Genomic DNA, 21,398 nt, shown 5'->3' with positions numbered 1-21,398 from the left:
CTCCTGTTTGGCCTCTAAGATATAAGTAGACCCTGTATTGTCAATAGCACTGTTGGATTTGGACACCTACACTCCCTCATCAGCCCTTCCTGTCCTGTGCTTTGTGTATGAGAACCTCATCTTTTCAGCCTGAGTGAACAGAACCTCACATCTGAATGGCCCCGCATGGTCTACAAACTTATGTGGGTTAATCTCCACCCTAACCTTGGGAGCGGGTCCCATTTGCCCACTCTCACCTTCAACACGCACCAGTGAGCCTCGGGACTGACATCAGAGCCCAAGCCCCATCCCTGACCCTGTGAAGCTCCCTCCACATCGCAGCTGCTCCCTTAAGAGGTCGTCCCTGGTCCCTGAAGGTGCCTCTGCTAACACGCCTGAGCCTCCCTGGCCTCCCACAGACTGGACAGGAGGACTGCACTGGGAAGAAATGACATGATTCATAACTGGGAACAGAAGGAAGAGAAGAGAAAGAAAGTGGGAAACATGGAGCTTTGTGGCCCCTGCCCTCCTGGTCCAGGAGTGGGGGGTGGGGGGTGGGGCATGGGTCTCCACCCTGGCTGAGTGCCCTTGGCCACGTACCCTCCTCTCTCTGGGTATCTGTTTTTGCAAAATGGGGCTGGTTGAAAGAGGTGGATATCTCTGGGGTCCCTTCCAGCCCTGCCTTTCCAGGCTTCCAGTAAACACCCTGAGAGCTGGGTCTTGGTGGACAGGGTCCAGCCAAGCCCCCAGGTCTGTGGGCCCTCGACATGGGATATCCATGTCTGGTTGCTGTCTCTGGAGAGCAAACCTCCTTTCCCTCACCCTCCCTCATGGAGGACCTGAGGTAGGAGCCTGGGGCGGTAGGCACCACCCTGGCCTGAGGGGCCAGAGTCCTGGGTCTCTGCCTGCCAGCAGCTCGTGTCTCCTTGGCCGGTCACTTCTGCTCTGATTCTCAGAGTCCTCCCCCTTCCTCCACCCACCATCTGGGGAGGGATGGGGTGACACCCCTTGCCCATGGCAGCAGGGAAGAGGGCAGGGAGAAAACTAGCATTCACGGAGTGCCCACCCCTTGCCAGATGCTGTGCTAACGCTGTCCGTACCCCACATAATCCTCACAAAAACAACCTCTCCGGAGAGTACTAAGCCTCACTCGCTCCTGGCAGCCTGACCTGGAGCCTATGCTCTTGACCCCCAGGCCACCCCGCTGCTGTGGCAGCTTCCATTCCTGCTCCAGACATTGCACCGGTGCTGCCTGTGGACTCTTGCTGAGTCTCGCCCACAACAAGGGGCGGGTCATGATTACATCCCCATTTCTCAGATGAGTAAACAAAGTTCCAAGAGGTTACATACCTTGCCTGAGGACACACAGCTTCTGTTGAGGGTCTGTACACCAAACCCTGGCTGGGCACTCACAGTTATGATCTCCTTCTTAGCTCACACATTCTACTGTATTCTTGTGGACAAGATGGAAAATGCAACCTAGTCACCAGGACAATGAGGAGAATTTGTAAATAAATGAATGAGCACATCCTATCAACACAGGTCAGTGGTTTGACACCAACCTGGACAGTGGCTTCTCACGTCCTGCCTTGGTGTCTGGTCCTTGCCTGTTAGGTGAAGCCATGGCGGGCATGTTAGCCCCATCCACCACAACACTAAATTGAGAGAAGTGGACACAGACAGTCTCTTTTTAATTTCCATAGGCAAGGAGTTTGCTCGTGAGACCATAAGTTTCTCTCATAGGACAGTCTTTAAAGGATCAATGTAAGGCTTCACCTGTGGGTACTAAGAACCAACTGAGGCAGAGGTGATGAGCTGTCTCCCAGTATCTGTTTTCTCCTTCTATGGTAATAGAACCCTCAAATTTGGCTGGGCACATGGCCTTCCAGAATAAAAACTACATTTCCCAGCCTCCTTTGCAGCCATGTGTGGTCATGAGACCAAGTTCTGGCCAATGGGATACAAGTGGAGGTGCCAGGCAGCAATATATCATGCTCTTCCTGCCCTTTCTCTTCTTCCTCCATCCTGCTGCTTAGAAAGTGGACATGGGGTGAACTGTCCTGGACACGCAGAAAAGGGCCATACCCCAGGGAGGGTGGAGCAAGAAGAAAAGAGATGCCTGCGTCCCTGACATCAGCACCTGCCCAGGACCACTAACTCCAGGCTGATTGAGATAGTTAGTATCCCCTTTAAGCCACCTTTATTTTGAGTCTCTGGCACCAGAGCCAAACTAAACCCTACCCAATAAACTGACTCCACTAGGTGAAGACATAAGTGTCTCCAAACAGGTGTTATCAGATGCAAGAGTAGTTCAGGTCTGCATGAATTAAGCTCAATAATAGGGTGACATGTACTCAAAACATCTGATGCAAACTTAGGCTACGTTAATGGAAGCAGATTTTTCAACGAAGGGAGGGCATCTGATGAGTCCATACTGGCTTCCTTCTCATTTTATGGACTTTGACCAGCTGGAGTTCATCAAAGTCAGCATCTGGATGGAACCAAAGGCACTGGAGGAACCAGGGATGCTTGGCCTGAAGGAGTCTCAAAGGTGCCTAGCAGAGCCCTGCAAAGGCTGCCAAAAGGAGAGTCAGTGGTGGGAAGGAAAGGCCAGGGCCTGGGAGGCAGAGGACATAGGCTGGCCTCCTGGCACAGGCCGAGGAAATGCAAGGAAAGGCAAGGGGCAAGGTCGCTGCCCATGGGCCACTCACTTCCATCAAGGCCAGTCAGGGGCCATGTGTGTGAGTCAGGCCCTCCTGCCCCACAACCATGTCCCCCACCGACCTGCAGTGACAGGGTCTGCCAGGCCACGAGTGGAGAAAGATCTGTTGCATTGGGCCCAGGGGCCCCAAGGAATGTAGCCCCCATCAGGGAGGAAGACTGCTCAGGAGCGGGGGCACCTCTTCAACCCCTCGAGTTCTCATGGACCCTGTCCCCACACACCCCGTAGATTCACTGTCTGCCGAGGGATGCAAAGTCTGGTGTGTGCAGCCCTGCCCCCGCGGTAGGAATACTGCCTTGGGTCATAGAAGGGACCAGGTATCCCAGCTGCACTGAAACCCCAGCCTCAGTTTCTAGGCCATGAAATTTAAAACCACCTCTTACCTTGCCTCGGTTTTCTCATCTCTCAATGGGGTTTAATAAAAGGTAACCCAAAGATCAACATAAGGAGACAGAGAGATGGTGCCTGTAAGCCCCAGCATGACGTTCATGAGCTGATGCTTCTCTCCTGCCCGGCAGGAGGGGCTCACAGCTGAGGCATGACAGTGCTGGGGGCTCCATGGAAGGAAGGAGACAGCCTTTGCCGATTTTACCATTCTGCTCAAGACCCAACGTCTTAGCTTTCCACTCAGGGCCTACTTTTTGCCAGCCCTTCTCCTGTGTCTTTCTCTTCAGACACGCAGGGAAGGGAAGCCACGCCTGGAGCAGGGGGAAACTGGAGGGGCCACTTAGCCTGTCCACAGACCGAGGCCTCCCAAGGCAGGACTGTACCAGGCAGGTCTCCTCCGAGAAAACGCCAGACTTGGGGAAGTCAAAAGCCCCACCCCCCAGAGGTGGCGACTCTGTAGGGCTGGAAAAATCCGTGTTTTAACAAAGTTCCAGGTGATTCTTACTTGGTGTAGACTCTAGGGTTTGAAGGCTCCTTGGCCAGGTGATGCCCCAGATCTCTCTCGCAGCACGGATGGCGTGCATCCCGCCAGGCTCCATGGGTCTACAGACCCGCCCACCTGCCGGGACATCCGTCTCCAGCACGTGGCCGGATCGGGCAGCTCCCGGGCCTCTGGGCTCAGTGCTGCTGGTGCCTTCCGTGATTTATGGCTGAGACTCCCGCACACACTCCAGGAACAGGAGAACCCAGCACACTATTCACAAATTGAATTCAGCCCTCCTCTCCTCCCAGGTAGTGGGCCCATCTGATGATAGAAGAGCTTATAATCAGCTGTCGTCAAATTAATCTCAATGTCAGAGAAATAGCTGCAGCCGTAAATAAGACTGAGTGTGCCCGGCTCGCCAGCTTGTTAGGGCACTTTATAAAAGAGGGCAGCGCCGTTCACACCGCACCGTCTGTTTAATTCCCCCAGCCACACGCGCAGAGGCTGAGCACCAGCTGAGGAGTCTCCCGGGTGTCAGGACCAGCACCCAGGGTGGCGGGTGGAAACCCCGGCCAAGCAGGGCTGCTGGCTGTTTCCTGGCCCCACTGCTTCTTCTTCCACCTCTGCCCAAACTGTCCTCATAACCGCTGCCAGGGTTCTCAGGGTTGAGGGGCCACCAGCCGTGCTCAGCCCTCCCCGCTCCCCTCTCGTGGCCTCCGACCTGGGTGCCCCCCGCTTTCTCACCTCTTACTGACAGGGACCTCAGCCTTCAACACCAGCTCTAGGCCCACCCCCTCCACAAAGCCCCCCAGGCCACATAGCCTCCCAAAGGAGCTGGGCGATGTTTGTCTCATCCATCACCAGGCAGCTATAGCAGAGACCACGGCAAATAAAGGGTGCCCCCCTCAGTAGCCCACACAGGCCACGGCGCCTCCCAGGCTGCAACAAGGGCTCATGGAGACAGTGGAGCCCTGAAGACGGTGACAACCGGGGGCCACAGGCTCTGCTGGGGCACGTGGCCATGCGCAAGCCCGGTGGCGTCATCCTGGCTCAAGGCTGGTTGGAATATTAATTGTGTGAATCCAGTGATGGTGTCCACCTCATGGGGTTCAGGAGACATGTCGGTGGAAAGAAGGGGAAGCGGACATTTAAGTTGTATCTCCAGAGATAACGTGCGTGGGTATCACGGTGTCGCTGTGTATACTCACATGTGTGAGTAGCAAGAGGCTGTGTGCATCTGTTGTCACCTGTGCATGTGACTGTGTAATGTTCTGTGCGTACAGATATTTATGAGTGTCGATGAGTGGGCTGCTGACGTCACGCAGGTGTGTGGCCCGTGTGTGAGTGTGTAAATGTGTATGACTCGGGGACTGTGTACAGATGGGCATGTGTCAGGCTGAGCATCCAGGTGCACTATTATGTGCACGTCACGTGCTAGACGGGTCGTGTGCAGTGTGTCAGACGCAGCTGTGGGTTCAGGGGAACAGGGGCTCACGGGTGGGTGGGGAGAAAGCCCAACCCGAGGAACCTGGGCAAGATTATAAATATGAGAAGGTGGGAGGAAGTCCTGAGCAGAGTGGGGTACAAGTCCCTCCAGTGGCCAGGAGCTCCCTCCAGGGCCACCTCGGCTCCCCGGCTGCTGGCAGAGCTTCCCCGGCTAGCCTGCAAGGGTGGCACTGGGAGTGAGTGACCGGCTCCCCACCGACCTTCTGATCTTAGAGAATCCTCTCGAGTAGGCAAGGATGGCACTCCTGGGAGGAAGACTGCGCTGGAGGGGTGGGTACTTTGAGACGAGCAGTCACCTACTGATGAGCCATCTTTTGCAGCCTTTTTCTCAGTCTCCATCTCCCCTCAGTATAAGGAGTTGCTTTTTAGCCAGTCTTGAGCTAGATGACCTGGCTCCCAGGCCGGCATTTGCCAAACTGTGCTCCATGTTCAAGACATATTTCTAGGAGTCACACACACACACACACACACACACACACACACACACAGAGAGAGTTCTGTGTTCAGGTAGTTTGGGTAAATCCTACTGAAGCAGAACCAAAAGGGGTTTCTTTATTACAGGACTTATCAGAACCTTTAATAAGCTAATAGACATAAGACAGGGGTATAGTGTGTAGCATTTTTTCAAATTGTTGGAACACATAACCCTTTTGTACAAACAGCTTTTAACAGCTCAAGGGGTCCCAGCATTTGGTTGGACAGTGTGTTGGGAAATGCTGCCCCAGACCCCTGCTTCAAGGGTCAGCTCAATCCCCACATTTTCCAGGTCTCCCAGATACCACATTACCCTCCCCTTCCCCTCCTCTGAACTGCTCCATCTCAGCAGTAGAACATGATAACATTATTATTATTATTATTAATGCCCCATTATTATTATTCTGGGGGTCTGTCAGGATTCCAGCTTGTTTTCTAGACCTTCAAAGGCATCGCCCAGGTCTCACCCTCAGCCCTTATTTCATACCGGACATACCAGAGCTCCGCGTAGAATGTGTGCACTTCATTCTTGACAAAGGCCAATCAGCCACCAGCAACGCTGATTAGCAGGCAACACTGATATGCTGACAATTAGGAGTGACAAGGGCCCAGCTGCCCCACAGGACATTAGCCTCCTCCCACGGCCCCTCTGCAGTACTCTGCTCCTCAACCCGCCCTACGCCTGGCAGTCCCTGTGCCCTGCAGCCCCTCTGCCTGCAACACCCTGCCCCCGCCTTTCCTCCTGGTCAGCCCCACGCATCTTTTAAGACTCAGCTCAGCCTGAGCTTCTCCTGAGAGATCACACAGCATGTACCTTGAACCATACTTTCTTGATTGTTCAAGTGTCTGTTTCCCATGGGACGATACCCCTAGGGCAGTTAAAGTGCTCAGGACAGCACCTGGCACAGAGCAAGTGCTATGTGAGCATTTGCTGGTGCTCATGTTGTTGTTATTATCCTCATGCCTCCAGTACCTGGCAGGGCACCTGGTCGAATGCCGACACAAGGTACACATCTGTGTGGTCAGCTGAACAAATCCGAGATCAAATCTGAGCCTCATTATAACCCTGTTGCAGGGGTTACTAGGATTGTCCCAATTTTACAGATGGGAACACTGAGGCTCAGAGAAGTTTTTCCCCTACGCTTTTTTCCCCTTACCAAATTCAAAGTGCCTCCTAGGAGCAGTCAGGGGATCACGTACGTGGCAACTACCTAGCAGGTAGCCATGTATAACAATAAGCGTAGCCCCGTGCTCTGTGCCAGGTGTCATGGTGGGTGCTTTCTATCCACCATCTCATTTGACTCTCACTCAGCCTGGCAGGTAAGAATAGTACCCAATTCTGCAGGGAGAAGAACCAGTGCCTGAGAGGGTTGCCCGCTTCAGAGGAGTTCACAAACCTTCAGCTCCTCCCAGGCAGCATCCCACTCTGTGTGGCCATCCCAGGGGGTGGCACGTTGACCCATGGGAGCACTCAGGCAGTCCAGCAAGGCAGAGGTGTGGGAGGAGGCAGGGGATTACAGGGGAAATGGCTGGGGCTGAGGGATGATAGGAGGGAAGAAGGGGACGAGCGGGGGTGGGATGACAATGAAATGAGAGGGCCCGATGCTCCAGAAAAGAAAAAGAAAAATCAGACAAGGTAACAGCCACAGGACTCTGAACATTCACCTCTTGGATCGGATCTGGGCCTGTGTGGGAGAGGGGCCAGGGGGCAGGCAGACCTGATAGCTCCCCCAGTCAGCAAGCTGCAGATCACTCCCTCCGTGGGGGGCAGCTCCAGTTCTGTCTTCTCCAGGAGGCCCTCCTGACTTACCAGCCCTCAGTGACTTCCCATCCCGGGCACCAATCCTGGCCAGCTGCTCCAGGCTGGGCCACGCTTTCCAGCCAGCATGACCCTCGGCCTGGCCCTCAGTGTACCCCAGTCTGCATTCTCCACCCCACTCCAGGGGTGCTCGGGGGTCTCCCCAGCTAGGCTGTGGGCCAGACGCTATCTGTGCCTCGGTTGCTCACAGCCCAAAGTAGATTCTCAGTAACTGCTTACCCAGTGAAGCTGAAACATGCCAGTTCTTGTCTGTTCCCTTTGCACTCCCCTTGGACCCCTTAGACTGTTCCAGGCCCAAACAAACAGGGATGTGTGTTCAGAGGGGATGGGGTGAGTGAGGAGCTAAGAATGACCATCTTTGCTAAGCACTTCCCAGAGGTTCGTGTGCTTGTACTTTAAATGCATCATAACTCTCTTTCACCCTCACCTCCCCATGACACTAGTATTGATAGCAATTATCTCCATTTTTGTCTGATGAAGAGACTGAGGCTCAAAGAGGTCCAAAGTCACCCAAAGTAGGTGGCAAGACCAGGCCTGAACCCTCCCTGGGGCCAAAACCTGCGCTTTCCTTGCTACCACTTAATCTCCCCCACCGTCCTGGAGGGGTCCCAGCAAGCACAGCTTGGCCCTGCCTGGGAACAGGCCTCAAGGTCAAGGGGGCCCTGAGTTTCTGTTGGGGGTAATGAAAAAGTTTTGGAAGTAGAGAGTGGTAATGGTGGCACAACATGACGGATGTACTCAATGTCACTGGAGTGTACACGATAAAATGGGTAAAATGGCAAATTTTATGCAATGTATATTTTATCACTGTAAAAAAAAAAAAAAAAAGAGTCCTTACAGTACCATGGACAGCCCTCTGCTGAGTGCCCCCCACAGGAAGGCCCTCCTCCCACGCCAGTTCATGGGGTTGTCTCGTCTGCTGCCCTCTCCTCTCAGACCGTGGCTTCCAGTCCTGGCCTTGGCTCTGCGGACTAGGAATATATGTGAATCGGCCACCATGTTGAAATGCCACCCTTCTCCCTCTGCCCAGTTAAACCCCATGCTGTCTTCAGCCTTGCCCAGTCCTGTCCCCCACAAAATGCCCCTTGACCATCCTGCTGGAGTTACTGGAGCTTGGGCCGCCTCCAGCTGGCCTAGAATCAAGACCTGAGGAGAGCGCTGGCCCTCGGGGCCAAGCGGCCCCGGTCGCAGTCCTGACCAGGTCCCTTGGGAGCTGGCTTAGATACTCCAGCCTCTGGACAGGCTTGGGTTCCCACTTCTGCAAAGAGAAAGCCTTGGATTACCCAGGAGCGCCCCTCACACTCTTCCCCAGGAGGGCCCAAATGTCAGAGGGGTGTGAAACGACCCCAGCCCCCCAGTCGTAGGGGTACAGACTGGCCTGGAGTGCGTGAATGAAATATGTCATTAAAGCCCTATGTTTTCACTCAAAAGTCCATGCAAAATTTGTAACTGGTGGCATAATAGTTCCTTGCTTAGTTTAATATAAAAATCTCCTTTCTTCCAAATTTAGTAAGAAAACTGAAAACCACGCTGTGTTTATTCTGTGGTGTGGCAAGGCCCTTTTTTTGACCCAAGTCAAGGGTTCTGCCCTTTGTCTGTTGCACACCTGTCCAGTCTCCCGTCTAGTCTGGTGGGCAAGCCAGGCCAGGCCCACCCACCCAGGCGAACACAAGGCAGGCACCGGCACAGACTTAGTAAGTACCCAAGAGATGGGTGCTTCCTGCTGAGAAGTGAGGCTCAGTGATGAGACAGTGCGTCTCTAACTTCCTCCTCCTACACTCTAACCTTCTCACTCCTTCTTTCCTCCACCTCTCTCCTACGGGAAGCTTGGGCTGGTGGGGACCCTTCAGGATGGGATGGGGATGGGCTGGGCAAACACCGTTCCACGTTCATGTCTGGGTTCCTCCTCGGCCTACGTCATCACACTCCCAGCTCACCTGCTCAGGTGGGGGCTGATGGCTGTTGCACTCTTTACGCCCACGTGGCCTCTCTTCCCCTCACGCCTCCTGCAGCCCTATTCCTCCCGGTGGGGAGAAGGCTGCATTCCTCAGGTGCCAAAGGGCCCAAGCTCCCTCTCAGGGCCTCCTACTAACTCCAACTCCGGCTGTGGCTCTGTGGCCATCCTGCTTCTTGGCACCGCTGCCTGGGAGCCTCAGTTTCTCCTCGCCCAAAAGCAGTCAGGCAGGAGCCGCCTCCAAGGCCCAGCTTCCCTGTGGACCAGCTGACTGAACTCCTCTTCATGCCTGACTCCCTCCTATGCCCCGAGGGACGTGAGTCCACCAACGGTGAAGCCAAGGTTGGGCCTACCCACCCTGGTGTCCGCGAGGGGCTCTGGCCACCACCAACTGAACCAGGGCCAAAGCCCTGTGCAGCTACCTCTTCTGGCTCCCTCCCTCAGTACCAAGTGAGGCACACATGCCGCTGGGCCAGGGGTGACCAGCAGTTCAGGGAGCCTCGAAGGAGGGAACCGGCCCATGGACCCAGGTCTTTCCATCACCGCCTCACCATCCCCAGAATTGGACCCCTCAGCGCTGGTCGGCAGGGCCGTGTTGGCGGAGCAGTAGGCCTGCCCAGGCCAGCTGCCCTTCCAGGGAGTGCCAGGGAGACTGAGGGCCCCGCTGGCTTAGGGAAGCCCAGTGCCCCCAGCCCTGGGCGGCTGGACGCATTCACCCATGAGCACCCTCAGAGTAAGTGTTCTAGGAGGCAGCACGATGGTGCTGGGGACAGGCAGCATGGTGGGGCCCCTGAGCAATGGGGAGGGGGTGGCCTGGAAGCCCTGGCAGATGCGGGGAGGAGCGCTGGGGCCGCGCAAACAGGCTGTGGGGGGAGGGGGAGCCTTGAGCAGGCCTCCACCCCCTTCTCTCCCACTCGCAGCCCCACAGAAGGAGCAGCAGCTGTTCCAAAGCTTCCTGCCCTTCCTTGAGACAGGTGTTGGCTGAATCCTCACTTCCTCCCAGCCTCAGAGAGCTCCTCCACCCCCCCTCCACCCGCAGGCTGCTGCTGAGTCAGCAGCCGCCACTTCCTCTCCTCCACCCCACTGCATCCCCACCTCCCAGGAGGAGCAGCTGAGCCCTTCCACGTGGGTAACTTCCTGGAGGGCCGACTCCCCTGCTGCCCTGAAGTGGCACACCTCAGGGGGAGGTTTAAAGGAAAGGACGGCAAGAGGAAGCAATGATGCCCCAGGGAATCTTGCTCAGAGGCCAAACCAGAGCGGCAGCAGCAGGAAGCAGGAGGGACCCCAGGCTCAGGACTCCCAGGGGGAGCGCTCACCGCGTGGCAGAGCCGCCAGGAGTCACTGCTGCCCCCCGCCCTCGTCCCTCCGAGGGCAGCCGGTGGAAGGGCAGGTGCCTATGTACTGAGCACCAAAGTGCATGGCTGCTGCCCAGTGAAAAGGCCAAAAGACAATGGAAATGTAAGTTATTCTCATCAAGAGGAAATCATAGTTTTCTAGAGCAGGAAGGGGCAATGAGGGGCAATTATCTCCTTTGGCAGATAGGAGGTACAGACCCAGAGCAGGGGGGTTACTGGCACAGCGGCCTCAAAGCAGGGCTGCGCCCACCGTCCTGCACAGCCTGTCTGAGCACTACCTCCTGAATAATGGGCCATTATTGTTACTGTTGTCTCTGGCTGGCTTCTTACTTCTTTTCATGTGTATTACTTCACGTGACAAGTCCTGTAAGGCAGAAACAATGGACCCATCGTCCCCATTTGACCGATGGGGGAACTGAGACCCCATGAAGGAAGCTGACTTGCTTAAGATCACAGTGGAGGTTTGTAGCAGAACAAAGACCAGAACCCAGGTCTCAGAAGGATTTATCCCAATCTTCCTTCCCCACACCCACTTTCCTGCCCTTCCCTCCCCCTCTTTGGGCCCATTGATGGAAGGGGCTGATGGTGAGCAGAGAGGCCTGGAAGCTGTCAGATTCCACTAACCCCCTACCCTCTAGTGGCCAAACAGCAGCCCGCGGGAGGTCACAGGTAGACCAGCAGGAGTGGCCCGTGACCCACGGCCGTTGGGTGCCTCATAGACCACCAAGCCTGAATGCGGAGCCACCATTCAAGTGGAATCTGGTGAAGCCACTCAAAGTGACGCTGGTGAAAACAGCTTAGCAAAACACGAAAAGGCTTTCGATATGTTAAATTTGAAAAACTGGAGAACGCAGAAGTGTCTATCACTGTTTACAGCTCTACAAAAAAGACATATATGAGCATGAACAAAAATGTGGAAGGCCTTTCACTAAAGTGATCACAGAGGTGGACTCCTAAGAGATTTTTCTCCTTTTGGTCTATTTTCTAAACTTTCCAAAATGTGATTCTACTACTTGATGATATAGAATCTGCGAAGGCATCACAATGACCTAAGGAAGCTTGGGAAACGTGCTCATGACTTGGGAGCCAAAGTCCTCAAAGGGTGACCCCTGGTTATTTAGGTGGCGATCAGAGCAGAGTGTCCCCCAGTTAAGCCGGCCAGGCCTCCTCCGAGCCAGTCTGCAGGCTGAAGGACTCACCATGGGGCTCCAGCCTCTGCTCATTTCCTACCCAGGGGTCTCTCTGGTCCACTATGCACCTTCCCTGGCTCTCAGCCTCCCCTTCCAGGAGGATAGCTCGAGGCTGGGGACTTGACCTGCCTCACAGCATGGCTGTCCGCGAGCTGGACAGAGGCCTCTCCCAATGTGGACAAATTGATGCCCCCAGACATGGAGGAAAAGCAGGGATTCCTTTCCAATGCTTGTCTTGGTTTCAAGAGGGTTCCTAACAGTGTACAGGCCATGGAGGCAGTGCAGGGAACCACAGCCGGCCAGCTAGTCACCTGGCATCCACTTCTGGCTCAGCCATTTCCTAGCTGGGGGCGGGCAGGGATGGACTTTCCCCACCATCGGCCTCAGTTGCCTCCTCTGGCCCCCAGTTACCTCCTCCCAGGCTGTGTTGGGGAGGAAATAAGATAACAGAAGAGAAAGAGCTTTGAGTTAGGGAAAATCCACTCTCTGCAGACAGGACGAATGCTGAAGTCGGAGCCCGGGCCCCCCCTCTCACGCCCTGCCCTCGTCCCTAGCTGCCAAACCCCTGCCCCATCCTTCTCCCCGACTCTGCTATCCTCCTCACGTGGGGAGGGCCGACCTTTTCTGCAAACCTGTGGAGGCAGTGATCCTGCCGCCAGCCGGCCTTGGGGTTCTCTCTTCTCAAGAAGGGTGAAGTTTGATAAAAGTTGTTCAAACTGAGATATGGGGGCACAGCTCCCTGAGGGGGTCAGTGTCGGCAGAGAGGTTGCTGAAAGTGTGACCTGCATAACTAAAGATGCATCTGTATAGCCAAGTAAGGCACGGAGGGAGAGTTTTCTGAGGGTGTGTCATGTAAATATGATACATTTTTATCGTCAAAATTAATTTTCTACTCCATCCGGGTACTAGAAGTCTCAAATCCCAGGACATTTTCGTGGTCCCCTTCCCTCTGCCACTTTCTGCACCTCAAATTCTATTTATCCACATGCTGAACTAACCTATCCCCCAAATTGACTGTTCCTCCCATCTTCCCTGTTTGTCTTCAGGGTCTTACATTTTCCCAGGCACCCCCAGACCTCCCGCCCCTGAGCCCCTCCCCATTGACACAGTTCTGCTCACCTCCTCCTATGGGAAGGCCCCTCTTGCAAGCCCTCCTCCCCCGGAGCCCTGGTTTGGGCTTCCAACAGCCCTGGATGGCCACCACGGCCTCCTCCCCGGCTCAGCCCCCTGGGCTCACACCCTGTCATCAGTTGCCAGAATAAGAAGTTGTTGAAGCACTCTCCCCAGACAGCCCCCAGGGGCCAAAGGAGCAAGTCCAAACTCTGCCGGAGCTTCCAAAGGTCTTCAGAAACTGACTTCAAAGTATCTTCCAGCCTTTTCTCCCTTTTTCTCCCAATCTCATGTTGCTTATCCCCTGGAGTTGTGCTCTCAGGAGAACCATTCAAAGACAGGACAATGGTCCCAGTGCCTCCCGAAGATGTGCAAGGCAACAGGTCTGCACACATACCCCGAGACACACCCAGACACACACACACACACAGACCTCCTCATAAGCACTCTCTGTTCTTGGCAAATCAGCAGAGCCACTTGACCTTGGCCAAAGTCTCACTCCATTCGGTCCCCACCTGGAGCTCTCACTTCTCTTCCTCCTGTATACATACCAACCTTTGAGGCACATCTCAACCCCACTTCCTCAGCAAGTCATCCCTGACTTTATTTGATCCCTTGGCCAGTAAATTCCTACAGGGGTGGGGGATGGGGGCAGCCACCTAGCATGCCCGAGGCACCTGCTCTGTGCCAGGTGCCTCTGAAAAGTCTGCACACCACACACCCTATCAGATAGGTATAATGACAGTCATTGTTTAGATGATGCTCAGAGCAGTGGCCTAAGTTCACCCTTCCCAGTCAAGACTGGAGTAGGACTCAACCACTGGACTGCTCCAAGCTCTTCCCACCTCAAGCCAGGATGTTCTTGCCATCCGTTCGGGTGCTGTGGCACAGAACATCTCAGCGTCTGGTTTCCTAAGCATTCATCTTCCAGCCTCAGCAGAAGCCTCAGGAGGGCAGGCACCCAGGTCCTACACTGCTTCACTTGGCCCCAGGTAGAAATTCAATGAACACTCATTAACTAAATGAACAAACAAGTGAGTCAGTGAATGAATGAATGACTGAATACATGAAAATACAGGCATTGCAAGTGGTTCGGCTGTGGGGTTCTGAATGTTTGCTTTTAGTTTTTAAATCATCCAGAAAATCTGAGCCTCTCTAAGGTAAGTTTCCCCTCTGATTCTCTTAGAAATATATTGGTTCATCTGTGGCCAAACCATACCATACTAATAAAAACTAATTCACTTTCATATTATGTTAAGCCAGGAATTTTTAAAGAGCTATTTAGATTCAAAGAGAAACCAAGGCACAAGTGTCTTGCACATTTGAGCAACCGTGGTCAGCTAGGACTGAGACATCCAAAGTCACTCCCTGAGTCAGAGTCAAGGGCCTGTGTCTCCTGGCCAGGAAAGGGGTTTCCCATTGCACTTGGATCCAGCACAGAGCTGGTGCTTCCCTAGCCCAGAAAAGCATTAAGGTTTCCAATGGACACAGCAGGCTGCTCATTTAAAGATGGGAAGGACATACTGGGTTGGGAAGGACATAGTGGGTAGGGCAGGAAGTGAGCAAACTACGAAAGGAAGAGAGGTGAGAGGTGGGCCAGTCCCTGTTATCAGTATATTAGGGCATGGAGACTCTTGGTGGTCTTTTCCCCTAACCCTGAGTGATTAACAGTATTTGCTGATTTATGAGAACTATTATTCAAGTAAGCTCCTCAATTAGGTGGACCTTATCTGATGCTAGTTTCAGGAAAGAAGCTCTCTTATTCAAAAGGAAAAGCCATAAACAAGAACTATGTCCCATCTTGTTACAAAGTTCAGTGTAGGATCTGTGGAGCAGAAGCCTTTTCCAAAATCTTTTAGAGTTAAACTTTATTAAAACAGGTACACATCTGTTGGCTGAGAGAGTAGATATAAAGTACAATGGCTTTGTAATGACTGGATCATCCAGTCAGAGGAAAAGGCTCCTTCAGATAAATATGTTTATTCTGACAATCTGGATGAAAACATATGCATTTGATAAATTGCTAAAACATGACTTCCCATTAACCCACTAACTTTCTTTGTTATTACTAGGTTACTAAACCATCCTCAAAACGTATTGACCAAATAATTCCAACATACATAACATTCACTTAAAGAAATAAAATCTTAGAGTTGCTTAATAGCAATCTAATGAACTACTGCTCTCTAGGACAGAAATGACGGCAATCACCTGAGTTGGGGTAGTTTTCCTTATTGTTGAGGTTGGTTGGAAGATGGTTTATTTTGCTTTCTCAAACTAGGAACAAAATTAAACATTTCATGAAAACCAAAATAAAATGAGAAGGAGAGGAGAAGAAGGAGAGGGAGAAACAAAATCCTTGAAGACCTGCATATACCTTCTTATAAAAACTACAGCATGAGCCTCTGCTGGGAACTTGCATGTGTGTCCATGTGTCACAGTAAATCAGCTCAGCTTTCCCTTCTGGGCTGGAGAGAGCATGAGAACAAAAGGCCAGAGCAGAAAGGGCAGCCATGGGGGGAGAGGAGAGCCGCACCAAGCCACAAAGAAGGCTAGGAAGCGCTGTGGTCAGGCAGGGGTGCGCCTGCCCGGGAAAGGGACGCTGGCAGGGGGCAGAGGCGGGCCGGGAGACAGCCCACAGGAGCGAGGAGGAAGCACGTTGGTCCAAGGAAGAGCGGCTCCAGAACGATGACCCTTTGAAGGAACCATGAATTTCTTTAATCAACTAATTTCCGCGGTGACTAAAACGCCTCATTTGTCAAGGCTTGTTCTGGGCTGAAATTGAAGAGGTGTAATTGACAAATGCTTGAATTTGGGTTCCACTCTGGGGAAAAAATACCTCTTCACTGGCTCCTCCAATATAATTATGGGAAAAAGACATATTTTAAGGGCTCTTCTTCCAATTCAATTTGGGGTAAGGTCATGACTTCCTTCCTGATCCCCCCCAACACACTCTGACAATGGCAGAGATCTGGCTTTCTTTCTCAAGAGGGGCACTACCGCCACAGATGAGGCAGCTGTCAGGAAACTAGGCTGTAATCAGCTTTAAATGGCTCACAGCCTGCAGAGGGCACAGACCCTCTTATTCCTACAGTAACAGGTCAGGCTGCTGGCCCTGGGATGAATGTGGGAGTGGTCTGAGTTGGTTTCTGTTTCAAACATCTTCCTTATGCAGGATCTCAATGCAAAACTTACATCACAGGTCCCAACAATTTAAATAAGCACACAGAAGAGGGTACTTTAAAATTCCAGATCATGGCTTCAACTGCATGTAACATGTCACCCCCAGCATGACTTATAAGGACAGTAAATCAATAAAACAGTAAAAAGAAAAGTTAAAACACAACTGAAAATGGGTTTTTCAGGCGAGTCTGAAATGCTACAAGATTGCTAGTTAAGAACAGTATCCCTTTTCTCAACCTAAGTGTTACAGCCCCATCTCTTCACCAGCATCATAAACTGAGTGCCCATGTAACTTGGAAACTGAGATGAAATGTGGAGGCTATTGGGTGGGTACACAGGTAGCCAAAGATAGGAGTTCCTTCTATGCAGTAGAGCTATTTTGGTGTGACAGGACAACTGACCCACCCCCGCATTGCCCCAGACATCTACCGTAGAAAGATATGGACTAGATGAGATTAAAGTCACCATATCTGTACCACAAAACAAAACAAAACAAAACAAAAGTTAAAAAAAAAAAAAAACCAGAAGGCATTCACTCAAATCTTACAATGGGAGGTGGGAGTGGTGGGTGGGTGGGTGAGGGTGGGGATAGAAAAGCAAGGGGGAAAATCTACAGCAGGATACAACAATAAATGGGAAAACAGCAAGAGAAAAAGCACACTAGGTTAATATAGGAAACTAGTTCTTTATTGAGAGATTGTATATTAGTATTAGTGGATTCTGTGTGTAACAATGTCGTCATGCACACGATACAAAAAAAAAAAAGGCTGGGCCCACCATGCTTCGGAAGGGCAACAGAACAAAAGCAGCGTACAACGAGCAGATGGCCCGGCTACACGAGCACAGTGCGTTTCAGCAGGGTAACATCTCTACCCGAGCGCTGTACATTGTCAACTGGGGGATGGAAAAAAATACAGATCATGCTTTAGTTTTAGTACAAGAAAAGGTGAAAAAGATACACAACCGAAAGGATATTTGATACAGAAAAAATTACCCACAAAATAAGAACAGGAAGTAATTCAGCACAGCAGAACACGCTATCCCTGTTTAATGGAAAACCATTTTGCTGGGGATCCTTTTCCTTTTCTTTTCTTTTTTCTCTTCTCTTTCTTTTCAGATTGCCAAATGGCAATCTGGGGAGGCCACTTGGGACTTTATTTTGGAAGGGCCCTTGAAGTAGGGGCCTTATTCTTTATTGCTGCTGTTTTGTTTCAGTTTTCAAGCAGGTCTGGCCAACGAGGCAGCAGAAGGGAGCCGGCTGTTAAAGGGGTAGCTCTGAGGGCCAGGGCGCATGTCCAAAGATGCTCTTGACATTGTACAATTAAACAATTAAGACACCATGGCTATGGCTCCCCCTTAAGTCAAGGACCTTGCTACACCAAATTTTCAGAGTAGCAGCAACTGTCATGTCATCAAAATTTTTCATATCTATATTTATTATTTTTTGCCTCTGACTAAATGTAATCTCTTCACTTATGCCTGGGCGCTACCAGGAAGCTAGCTGATGGCCACCCAGGTAAGTGGGATATGGGGTGCTACAGCCTCCAAGCCAAGGCAAAAGGAATCCACTTAACAGGGATTTACAGTGCAATGTACTCGGCTAAACAAGATGAGATACAAAAATGGTTATTTCTCTACATCTATTCTGAAATGGCCTACATCCTATACTACTACAATGGAAACTAAAAGGAACAGATCTAAGCTGGCAAGCTATCTAATAGTTTTACAAGAAGATTGTGGTTTAGGACCTTGTTGAGTTAAGCATTAGTATCCTCTATCGGAAGGTCATGAATTCTTATCACATTGTGCTAAATTTTACTCACAGCCCAATTAACCCTCAGCCCTTGAATTTCCTATGGGCGTGTTTGCCATGAAAGTAAACTTTGACTGACTGGCAGAATTTGTTTTCTTGGGTGTTTTTTTTTTTGAGGGGGGGGGCATGTATTAAAAATAAAATTTAAAGGCAGCTGAGCAATTTGAATTTCAAAACATGGAATCAGCATCCTGCAATGGTATTTAGAGATTGGTGGTATTAATGAGGATGATAATGATTTAATCAGGATAATTATACTTTCAGGCTCAACATCCTTCTTAATCATTTTTGAATTTCTGCCTAGTGTAATGTTCCACACCCGTTTTAAGAGGAAATGCCAAGTAATAAGATATAATTGTGTATTGGGGGAGGGGTTGGCATTTCAAGGGAGATCTCACCCAGCCCCCCCATTCCTATTCTTCACACACCCACTCCACCACCGCCCCCCACTGCTAGGCTGGCCTGAGATAGGGGATACTGCCGCTTAAATAGCAATGCCTTCCTCAGATGGAGACAGGAGATGGTTAAGAGGGGTGTCACAATACAGCTAAATGCGGAGGCAGAAGGGTCACAGCGCACACAGCAGCGAGTTGACCATTCACTGAGCTACACAATGAAGAAAAAAAAGATTTGATAAATGCAGAATGTCATCATTCTATCATCACACGAAAAAACTGTGGTTCAAACAGGCCTAAGGGGGCCAACCTTGCCTTTTAGGTTCTGGGGACAGGCTGGGTCTGGGGACAGCTGGGCTGAAAGAAGGAGGGCTGGGCTTTCATTCTCCTGCCCAGTCGGGCCCCTGGGGCGCACTAAAGCGCCGGCTTGCGACGCCACCCCCCACTCTGACTTGGTGGAGCAGCCGGGGCCGCAAAGGGAAGACATCATTCTGAGCTTGAGGGAGGGGGAGTGGGGGAGGGCCTCAGCCAGCAGGGATTTAAGCAGACGTGGAGTGGGAGAGGATAGCAGAAACATTTCCAAGAAGAGAAATGTGAGTCCAGAGGCAGAGTACAAAAAGAAAAAAAAATAATAATGAATCTAAATGCATCTCGGATTTGCTTTGGGAGGTGGGAGTTTCTGATTAAAAGAAAATGGAAGAAATGTGAAGGGAGGAGAAGACGGGAAAATCAAGCTATTGTTGTAGCAGAATGTAAGGGAAAGGGGATGTGGGGCAGGGGACCGTGCAAACACACCCCATATATCACAGTTAAAAACAAAGCCGGCGCCGGCCTGCTGCTTTGTCAACGCCTGCCCGGGGCAAAGGCCTGGCTTGGGGGCAGCGTCCCACCTCATCCTCACACACAGCGCAACAGCCAAGGGCCGGCACCCCGCTTCGGCCCAGCCCAGGGGTGCACAGCAGTGCACGTCTGACTCTCCGAGGCGCGCACACACTTGCACACACTCGCATACACACACACACACACACACACAAGCATCTTGAACCCATAAATGCAACTGTCATACAAAGACCATGGGGTGGGAGGGGTAGCACAAGGGCGATACACAAAAAGGGTTAAAGGGGAGGAAGAGATGGGACGGGAAATCGTGCAAGTGCCCACGAGAATGCGGGGGCTGGGGCATGGCATAGGGCAGATGGGAGATGCAGATGCCAGGTCCCAGCTAACCAGCCATCGGTATCAACGACCAAATGATGGAGAAACACAAACAAAAATGACACGAAACACACACACACCTCAAAAAAAAAAATCACAGGAAGCCAAGTACGCTTACACACACAAACACACGCGCGCGCGCACACACGCAGTCCTGTATCTCTCTCCGTCCTTCGATCACACAGGGCTAGGTATTGGGGGAAGGGGCTATGATTTGGGGGAACCGCGTCCGCCGCAAAGAATAAATAGTGGGGCTGGGGAGGGAGGGAGGGATGGACTCAAATCGCCAAATCCTAACTTCACTGCAAAAGCTCCCACGAGGGCAGCCACCTCCACACTGGGGGTCCCCCCAAAAGGGAGAGGGGAGAAGCCACCACTCGCCCCGCGTCCTCGCGGGTGTGCCCTGAGCCCTCCGCCGCCCTCGGCGCCCGCCCCCACCCCGGTGCCCGCGGCGATCCACGCTCCGAAGCGGACCCCGAAAGGAAAAAGCGATACCTCTGTTTCGCACAGAGCCAAACACTGGAAGCACGAAATAGCCGACGTGGACCAGGACCATCCTGGCTCCTCGCGCGGCGGCGGCGGCGGCGGCGGCTGCGCGCGGGCCCTTTGTGGCGCGGCTCCGGGGCGCGGGCGCGGGCGGCGGCGGGGCTGCGGGAGCCGCCGGGGCGGGAGGCGGAGCGCGGGGCGCGGGCGGCGGTGGGGCGGCGGCTGGCGGGGAGACAGATGGCCCATGGAAAGGCTCCCTTCCCGGCCCCTCTCGACATTCAAAGGCGCTGGGGCCGCAGCTGCCGCCACACAAAGGCGCGCGCAGCCAATGGGAGCGGAGCGCAGCGCGGCGCGGCCTCGCCGGAACCGCGGGGGACAGCGGGGACCGCGGGAGCGCGGGTGGCGGGGGGGGGGGCGGGAGGGGTGACGGCTGAGAGGGAGCGGGCGGCCAATCGCGGTGGCCCGTGGCCGGGCGCGGGAAGGGGGTCAGCCCTGCGGGGCGCGTGGAGCCCCGCGCGGGTCCCTGGTCGCCCGCAGGCCGGAACGCGCGCGCGTGGAGCGCCCAGCACACAGACACGGGCGGCGTGCACACGGAACGTGCACACACCGAGAGCGACGTGCACCCAGACATGTGAAGGTGCCTTCGTGCGTCAGGAGAGACAGGCTCGAGCGCTCCAAGTGCACACGACCCGGAGGTCCTTGCACAGCGCTCCCGGGTCACTCGGGGACGTGCGCATGGAGGCTGGCCCACGTGCAGAGCCCGACTGCGGGCACAAGTGGAGCTGGAAAGAGAGCAAGCGCGGCACACGGGACCCAGGCACTGCCACACAGACCTGCACACACCGAAAGCCTTGTTAACCAAACACGTGCCAAGAACGCATTCCCAGAGACACACAGAGAGGACACACAATGCAGATATGTACACTCCCAGGCTCCTTGCCTTCGCACCGCTTTGTTGCTTCTGCAGAGCACAAAGCTCACAACATTTATTTGCCAAATTGAAAACCGCTTGTACACTGAGGTGTGTGCACACGTTCTATAGAGGCACGCTCACCCAGAAAACCATTCGACCACCATTCTCCCCACTCGGACACAGGCACAACCAGCCATGTGCACAGACACGCCCACTTCCACAGCCCAGAGGCACATATATGACATCAGGGCTAGGAGGCTCCTCAGATTCACACGTGGAGGCACAGCCACAGTGTCTCGCGTGGCCTGTGACTGGCCTGCCAAGCACAAGCAAGACAGAAGCAAAGAGCCTTCAGCCCGCAGCCCAGTTGTCAGGTGGACTGCTAAGACCCAGTTCCTACACACTCAGCCCAC

The 21,398-nt window shown here is 53.1% G+C and overlaps 1 protein-coding gene across 1 annotated transcript in view; it reads right to left on the bottom strand.

Annotated features, from left to right (window-relative positions):
- ARK2C (arkadia (RNF111) C-terminal like ring finger ubiquitin ligase 2C) overlaps positions 1–20,204 on the bottom strand; it is a 106,497-nt gene extending 86,293 nt beyond the window's left edge. The window contains exon 1 of the mRNA XM_060310380.1: positions 20,082–20,204. Coding sequence (XP_060166363.1) covers positions 20,082–20,142 — 61 coding nt within the window. The 5' untranslated portion in view covers positions 20,143–20,204. The remainder of the gene's footprint in view (positions 1–20,081) is intronic.
- Between the last annotated feature and the right edge of the window lie 1,194 nt (positions 20,205–21,398).

This window comes from Globicephala melas, chromosome 13, assembly GCF_963455315.2.
Source record: "Globicephala melas chromosome 13, mGloMel1.2, whole genome shotgun sequence".
NCBI classification, from domain to species: domain Eukaryota; kingdom Metazoa; phylum Chordata; class Mammalia; order Artiodactyla; family Delphinidae; genus Globicephala; species Globicephala melas.
The sequence above is the reverse complement of the archived record's forward strand: the minus strand, read 5'-3'. Positions and strand labels throughout refer to the sequence as shown.